Source organism: Tribolium madens, unplaced genomic scaffold, assembly GCF_015345945.1.
Source record: "Tribolium madens isolate multiple individuals breed KSU strain unplaced genomic scaffold, Tmad_KSU_1.1 Scaffold_19;HRSCAF=116;Tcas5.2_LG9, whole genome shotgun sequence".
NCBI classification, from domain to species: domain Eukaryota; kingdom Metazoa; phylum Arthropoda; class Insecta; order Coleoptera; family Tenebrionidae; genus Tribolium; species Tribolium madens.
The window spans coordinates 9,794,454-9,803,714 of NW_025400983.1; the positions used below are offsets into that span (position 1 = coordinate 9,794,454).

The 9,261-nt window shown below is 35.3% G+C and overlaps 1 protein-coding gene across 1 annotated transcript in view; it reads right to left on the reverse strand.

Annotated features, from left to right (window-relative positions):
* LOC123011430 (hemicentin-2) overlaps positions 1 to 8,940 on the reverse strand; it is a 46,925-nt gene extending 37,985 nt beyond the window's left edge. Inside the window, exon 1 of the mRNA XM_044408854.1 lies at positions 8,606 to 8,940. Coding sequence (XP_044264789.1) covers positions 8,606 to 8,648 — 43 coding nt within the window. The 5' untranslated portion in view covers positions 8,649 to 8,940. The remainder of the gene's footprint in view (positions 1 to 8,605) is intronic.
* Positions 8,941 to 9,261: the final 321 nt, after the last annotated feature.

The window sequence follows — 9,261 nt, forward strand, 5'->3', positions numbered from 1 at the left end:
AGTTTTCCACTAAAACATTTTCACGTTATAAAAATCTAATATTTATAACGCGGAATTAATATTTTCAAGGGAGTGGAATTGTGACGTTAAATTGAGTGATCAAAAGAAGCTTAAAAGCAGATTTTCATACAAATTCATTCCGGGCATTTGGTAAACCGGACAGATCGTCCTTTTACCTTTTGAGAGTGTGAATGTAAAGACAAATTCAAAAGAACCAAGTAGTCCCGAAATACTTGTCCACAAGCTGACGATTAGGAGTAATAAGTGTGGCATGTCCCCAAAATCCGGCCATGTATTTAATGCATAGATTAATAGTCGGAGCTTTTATATTATTAGCTTTGACAGGCTTCTTTTATGCACTAATCTAAGTCAGTTTTTAAGACGCTATTGTCGTCTTCCATTGCATCATCGCTATTATTTATGAGGCGTAATGGGGGTTGACACAAAGTAAAAGTCTTCGATAAAAAATTTAATACTGAGCGATAATGTATGACAGTCATCAGGCAACTTTATAGAGCAGACTGAATCCGTGTCACATCATGGTTCAGAAAGTCATTTGATTTACTTCGTCTATATCGGAGTTCTTAAGGCTAAATAACGGTAAAATCGATCTTAAATCGGCCACATATTCTCCGCAGACTCAGACACTAATAACAGTAAATTGACGAAATTTCTGTCGTTCGTCATGTAAAAAACCTTAATAGAAAAACAAATTACCTGGCGAGTCGTAATTACATCAGAATTGTTTGTAGTGAGTCAACGAAGAGATTTTACCACGATACTAAGTGTCATTATGGAGCGATTTACATACTTTTCAAAACTATGTGCTTAATTAGTGCGACAATTAGTTGTATCAGCTACTGGATTGACTAGTGTGTCATTATCGCATTACACATTCATGTTTTCTTTTGGCGCTCTTTAATAATGTGAAAATCGTCCTGATATTTGCACAGATTGGCATTCACCCGAGTTCAAACCCGGCTCCAGACGTGACTACAATAATCCATTCGAGTGCCATTTTCGACAATGCGCTATACATCAAATTGTCTTCGTGTTAATCTCGGTATAATCTCACCTAATTAGAAAATGATTCAATTTTTCGCCGAGTAATTTCGAGGTGAAAATGGGAACATAGGTGAGAATGCGTTGGCCGGATGCTGGCACAAACGAGGCCAAACTCTGTCCCACTCTTGGGTCACGTAGCGGTCTTGCTAACCGGCGGCAAGACATACTAAGAAATCTCCATATGAAACTCCATTATGGACCCTAAAATTTTTAAATGAACGATGCTACGTGAATTTGCAATATCTATGCATAATTTATTAATTTAATTACGAACTTGAAACGATTCCCTCGCGGATAACACAATTACTCTTGTTTGAATTTTGATATTCGATAAATTAGGTACAGACTCTTCGAGGATTCTGCCAAGTTTTATTTGACTTTTATGTATTGAATTACCCAAACGCGCTGTAAAATTCTCAGAGAACTCTGCCAATAAATAGATCCATAATTCTCAATTAATTGCATGCAATTTATGGCATCATACCTAAACCTAATTAAACAAAACAAAATTTTTACTATGTACCTAAGTTGTGATTCAAATTTATTGTACATAAAGGTGCAAATAATCAGGAAATAATATAAACAATGAATTTTAAACCGTTGGCGAGTGATGGATTAGCATTCAATAAATTTATTACCATATAAACGATTACCGTTAGACTCTAATTTCATCAGTGTCTAACTGACCTACATTCAACTAACTCAAGAAGTCATTTAAATTTTGACCATGTTATACAATATTTGCTGATTTTCTTAGGAAATAAGTTGTTGAGTATGTAAAATGGATCAGGCATTGTCGATTGATGGACAATTGGACAGCATCATGTAATGCACTAATGTAGCCCTATCCGTGGGCTGGGAACACGTATGTATAGGTCTCGGCTTCTGTAATTAGTTGTAATGCAATTCAGTTATCTATTTAAGTAGCCTGCATATTTAATGAAGTTGAAACGTAGACTCCGGGTTTCCGGTTACCATTAGAAATACGTGGTATCTATAATTGACATCATATCGTTGAAAATTTGAAGATCTCGTGCACAATGCAAAGCCATTCCGGAAGATCGTATCGTAATGTAAATGTTGACCGAGCTTATGTGACATGTACGCATAAAAATGAACCTCACAAATAATTTCACTCGACATTATTTCAATTAACGTGGAGTTAGTTAGGGTGGTGCCGCACGTAAAATTTGAATACTTTATACGATTTTGGTAAAAAAATTCAATTTCGGTGTAAGCCTCGGAATTATTTCGTTTAATTGACGTCAGTATTCCAATTTATTTTGCTTTATGCAAAGGATTGTTTTGGGTTGACATTTGTAATTTTTCGCTAAATGAAAGAAAATCTTTTCTTCTTTGATAAAATTTATTTCTTTTATAACAGAATTATATATTTTGTTTTATTCGGTCACATACACAAGTGTGTTTAAAATTCTGGTTGCATTTTCTCTTCTACAAATAAAACAAAATCAAAGAAAACTTTTAAAGATCTTTGGGTTCAGATTGGAACTAACATCATCAAAGGAGCTTTTTTTTATCCCCTTGTAAAAGAACAACGTAAGATTTTATCGGGAGTTTAAAAAGAGTACAGAAAAATAAATTTCGATACTTGATTTAAACTTTACATTCCCTATTAGTGCGCGTTTTCGCACAAGAAAAACTTTTTTCATTTCCACCACATGTGAAGTGTGGCACAGGAACTAATCTCGCAATAATTTCCTTTTTACATCTTCTAGGGCACTCAAGGTGCACATCAAAACAACGTCAACACAAAGAAAGTAGCTCTTCTACACGGGTTCAACAAATAAAGTTGATTCAAACGGCAATTATCGTACACATGTCGCTTGTAACTCCAATCGATTCATTTGCAAAGAAATTACACCAAGGCTTGTTTTCCCATTCATGAAGAAATTATTATTCAAATTATGTTTACAAACCATCGTTGCATAGATTGTGGCCACGAAATTATTGTTACATAGTGAATAAAACTCCTGCGTGAAATTCAAAAGCGATTCATTGAAAAGACGGTGACATTTATGTTAAGTCCTGTGGCCACCCGCATAAAAAACACGAATTCGGAGGAATAAATCGACTTACAACCCTCTTGTGCGTGTTGTTCGACTCGATTAAACAAAGCCAATAACTGCTGCAGTTCAGATTGAAGCCAATGTTGATTTGGGTTAAACTGGGCGCCCTAAGCCTATTAATTTGTCCACTAAGACACTGTTTATGTTCATGTCAAACGCACAGATCGCGTTAGAGGCCCCACCTTCATAATTTGCATATAATACCAGGTAATTACCTGCCAAATTAATTTTGTACAGAGAGATTTTTTCATCGGCGATTTGAACAGTCGCGAGGTTGAAGGGAAAAATGTTCGTTGCAAATAAAAATATGGCATAGTTGTCTAAAACGTGATTTGCTTAAAACGAACCCCAACTTTGGAAATATCAGAAATAATTGATCAACCAGTTGGTACTAAATTCGGGCTGTGTATTTTTGGAATTAATTTAACTAACGAAAATAAATTTCGGGTATAATAAAAGTTAACGTATTTTTGTGTAGCGAGAGTCTTGGGACACTCACCACAAGAATTTAAAACACAAAAAAACTGTGTTATGAAACGTTGCAACAAAGCCGGCAAAAATTTCAATTCCGGAAATAGTTACAATAAGTTTGATCTCATTATTTTACGTTTCCTCTTTGTTTATGCGGAAAACAAATAAAAAATTTCAATAAAACATGTATTTCTGACATAAAAGTTTGTCTTAAACGAAACTAAAGAAGGAAACGAACAATAAAATTTTTACATGCAATTTTCCGTATTTCAAAGTTTGAGATGATAAAAGTATGGATATCTCGTGACTAATACATTCAAGTTCATACTACCTTGTGGGAATTATTTTACGTAAATAATAGATGCTGGTTCGAACAAATCGAAAAAACAAAATAAAGAGAAAAACTGAAATCAATTGTGCTTCCATAAATTCAGATTGAAGTAAAATACAAAATAGCAAAATGTGGGTGGAACTTTTCGTCAAATCATTATTTATTCAGCACTAATGCGGTCACAACCATAAAATGCGATACGCTTTTAATTCCCAGACAATGCAAGTCAAGAAAATAATAATTTATTACTCTAAATCCGCTACTGCGACCACAAATCACCCATGAAAGGTGTGTCCTAAATCAGATGCAATTTATTTACTTTTTGATTACTTCTTCATTCACCTTAAACGGCAAATTGATTTATCTTCCTAATGGTAAAGCTGTTTGAACACCTGTATTGTTATCACCGTTTTTCCTGTGATAAGAAATGATAAGTCAAAGAACTCAGCATCCGGTGTACAATATGTGTTGAAAAGAGCCGAAGCGTGGCTGTTGAGATTACATTTTATTAACATTTTGATTTGGTGTGACGATTTGCGGTGAAAGAGCGCAGTCAATTTTCTTTATTACATTTGGGTTCCCCTTGAAATCTACTGTTTAGCAATCATGGGAGGCTGTTATCGGAAATGTAGGATTCCCTGTGATACAATATGTAAAATATAATAATTGGAAGTTCGGGATTGGCCCGGAAAAATTCGAATCACGAAGGAAAATTCATCGATAATTCTGGCTGATATTTGGAAACAATATCATCCGGTGTCGGGTTATTTTGCATAATTTTTTGACAGCGATTAACAATACATTATATAAATCACGGCCTGAAGCCGCATAAATCACGGCATTGTTTTTGAGTAATAAATTCCACTGAACTAGTAGGTAAATTGAGGCCTGAAATCCAACAATGAGTCCTGGCATGGACTACCTGTCAATTATTTTCAAGTTGAAAGTTGCGCCCGTGGTGATTTACGGCGCTTTCTTGTTTTCCTTCAAATTATGCTGAATGCATCTCGTAGGCTTTTCTTTGATGGATGGAACACAACGCTTGACGAAAATTTATTTATGCATGACCCGAAACGGATTAAACGCCCCCGTTTTCACAAGATAAAGACCGCAGTTTCACTTGGTGATTATCCATCATGAAATAGTAAATATTCCATCTATCAAAATGAAATTAATGTTAATTAGTGCAGCAAACATTGCGGAAATCGATTTAACCCACAATTAAATGTAACGAACAACCACATTCATAATTATGTCCAACCCACCCACTATCTGGCCCGATTTATCTATCAAGCGTGACAATGGTGAGATTGTGAAAAAGTCAAACTCGACGCTTTGACGTATTTATTGAAAGGGCTACGGTCTCGTTTACATTGTTACACTTGCGGATTTTATTGTTGTTAACCGCCTTTGTATTGCACAATATTCGTGTGTCGCCATATTCTCATTTGTATTCATTATAGGAGTAAGCTCCCAAGCTGCCCTCGGCTTTGATAAATGTTAGCATTTTAATCATCTTAAAATGCGAACGGTACACTCTTGCTTTCGCACACATAACTCAATTATTATCCAGGATTTTGCGATACGGATTACTAGTATATTTGTCCATTAGCACAACTTTTAATGTTTGCTAGATGCCGGCTCCCAAATCAATATGCCAATGCTATGATCGTCACGATTTATTGCTTTTTCGCCCCAGCAATTTTAACCAATTTCCACATATTTTAATTAAAACGAAATTTCACAATAACGCTCCTGATGCGGAATTAATAGCCACCTCAAACCCATATGTGTACACGTACAATTCAATCATTCCTTTTTCTTTTAATTAAAACAACTCAACTCTAATTTAAAATTAACACTTTTTCCAAAGTACATATCTCTGGTGTAATTAAGTCATCCTGCTCTTTAATTAGGTATTGTTACATGTCTAAATTACTTATGTGTAAAGTGAAAAGGCATTTCCTCATTATAACTTTTGCATAGTAAGTTACAAACAAAATCGTTGGAAAAGAAAGAATCATTTGTGATTGTTTAGAACTTCTAAACTCAATTTGTTCTTAATTGCTTTTGTATTTGTATTCCATTAAATTTGTTTTAGTCAAGCACATACTTAACCTTAAGGAACAACAAAGAAGGGGAGGAAATAATTAATACAAATGACGCACTAATGGTTTTTATCCCATTGGAGAAAAAATCTATGACAAGCAGAGACAAATTTCTAACTTTTAACATATTCCAAAGCTTCGAAAAAGCATGAAACATCAGAGGTAATCCTGTCTCAAAAAAATGTTAAGTTTGATGGTTTCTCCGACATTAATCTTTCAGTCTAGGCAAACCAGAATAAGCTAATAAAATCCTTTAATACCCCTGACATTCTCAGAAAATTTCCAACTTATATTACAATAACAATAATTAAATATGGGAGGGTAAAAGGCACGAGTAATTGTTCCGTTAAAAAGGGTAAGTTTATGAAACAGTACTCCATTTTCGTATTAGCCCACTCATCTGATAACAAACCGAAATATGTCGGTAAGCATGAAAGAAAGTTAAAATTGGAAAATTAAATTCTTGGTGTGTTTGCTGTAACGGTACAAAAGCTTATCGGAAGTAGCGAGGGGAGAACGGTTGTGCACAGGAGCAGACGTTACCCTACCAATTTATCAATGCTTTATAATGTACGATTACGATGCAGGGACTTGGAGCTAGACAAATTCTTCGAGTAGCTTGGAGCGTTTAGTCCGAGGCAAAACATTTATAAATACATGCATACATGTACCGCAAAAGCTGGAACAAAAACTGAACACATTTATTTGCGTTTTTCAGGATCAAATTGAACATATGGTGCCAGAATGTTGGTAATGAATTTTTTGAAAAATGTGCAGTTTTATCAATGAAGTAGAAACACGATAAATTTCGATAAAGCATTATAAAAATTGTTGTCAAAATGCGTTTATCTTCGGTATCTTCCAAACAATTTATTAATGGAAACGATCTTTGATGTAGAACCGAAGGGAGAAGGGTATTTATATTTTGAGAGGATCAATCAGAATTCATTTCGAGTCCAAATTAAAAAATGTGTGATATCCCTATGTCAATGTTCCGTTATTGTGTTTTATTTTGGTTTTATCAATTGATTTTATTTAAGCATGAGTTGACGTTAAACTGAGTTTGTAAAAGCCAAATTTTCAAGAGATAATACCCAAAAATCCCATTTTATTCGAGTGTGCTCTAATTAATCCAAAGAAACTATCGATCGGGAAATTTTCTAACATCCATGATAATAAGCGAGGTGTTTTCGAGCAATAAAAAACAAGCTCGCAAAAATCCGCCAAATCCTGTCGTTAATGAGGGTAGCGGCACAACGTCCTGATGCAAATATTTATTGGCTACTTTAACCGAAAGCTTAAAATATTAAAATTGACTTTGTCCTTGCGGATTTACGTCTTTTTTAAACATCTTTATCGAAACGACGCTCCATCGCCCCGGATTAGATGTAATGGATTCGCACAAACATCACACATCTTGTCATATCTTGTAAAATGCGGTGGAAAAAATGTCACGCGAGTTGCGATTTGACATTTGATAAATAATAACGTTTTACACAAACATATTTTTCCATTTACATTGACAAATTAAAATTGGGCGCAAGTGGAAAAATCTGGTTGATTAATCGAAAAATACGAAAGTTATTGTTTGTTCCGTTGGTTCACAACCTGTTTATTGACATTTTTTACAATTAATTTGTATTATCGGATCCAATAATTAATTATGACGATGACAAACATCCGAAACATCTCCGCAAGGATTAATTAAATGCTTGTGACTTGAAAAATATGCGTGACGATGTAAAAATGTCATTACATATTTTTTTATTAATGAAAAATGCTACAAAAGGCCTCCACCCTCAAGGGATTCGAAGGTTCTTTTCATTATGGCTTTCCGTGAAAATCGTTGCGTTTAAAACAAAGAACGGAACCTTGAGATTAATTCAGACTTTCAAGTTGAGTAAGAATTTAAAAGGAATGGGCGTCGTTGATTGATTGATACACACAGTAGTTTATTTATAAACCGCATAATTACAAATATGTGTATCATTTTAAAATATTCAAGAGTTCCACTAGATGTGAATTATACTTGAAAATATAGTCGAAAATAACCAGATGGTAACTCTAGAAATGTATTGAAACTACGTTAAAATTCCGTTGCGATTTCCAGTAAATTCATTTCTAAATTTAACGAACCCTTGAATTAGTTTGGGAAATGCCCGAGGGACACCTTTTAACATATCCCGGAATTACCTCTCGTGTGAAATAAATAAATTCAATTGACCAAACACGGACCGAACTAATTCTATTCGACAAATATGACACGGATTAACAATACGTCAGACCGAGTTAAATTTTTTCAACCCTCGACGAGATATTTTTTTACCGCTGGCGCGTTAATTAATCACTTAATTTTTCCCCAAGTGTAAACCCGCGGTGAGCAATCGTAATTTTTGTTAATTGGTGTGTATTCAAATCTGTTTTATTTAATCCGCACTTTTGTTTTGACACATAAACACGAAGACGCTCGCTAATCGCATTAAATTGTTTGGCGAAGTTTACACAAATTGTTGATTCGTTAAAACGTAACCAAGCTTACTTACAGAAGCCTACGAGAAGGAGGAAAATCGTCTTTGCAACTTCCATGATTTGTTAAAAGTTCGTTGTCGAGCGAAGATAAGAGAAAAAATCCAATACACACCACGCGCACTTTAAACCCTCATCCGGAGGGTTGAAATCGCAGTCACAACAATAAAACCCGCCACCACTTAATCCATCCTGGCACCTTTTTCCGATAATCGGACATCAGAAAGAACAAAAGCACCAAACGACACAAACACAGATCCTCGAAACTTTTAGAAGCGTTCGAAAAAATACGCTCAGCAGACCGGCAACACTATATCCTTATTGCGCGAAGTTGTGCGAAGGAATGAGCGCGCCAACGGATTCGAAGTTGCGACCGTTGGCAGCGCTGCGTGCGCTTCTTTCCAAACGGAGAAGCTTTTACGGGACGACTCCGGGCTAAACGAGGACAGACCCACAGTCAACAAGCATTTGTAGCCGCAAAAAGCACAGGACGAAGATGGAACCAGTACCAATGGGCTTTGTGGCAACCTTCTTTGTTTTTTCGCGGTCAAGTTTACAAACAAATGCGACGAAAGAGAGCAATTATCCCGGAAAGCCTAGTCTTGCTACAAACTACGACTCTTGGCAAAATTGCCGACCCTCTAATTTAACAAAACGGTCCAACGCAAATTAA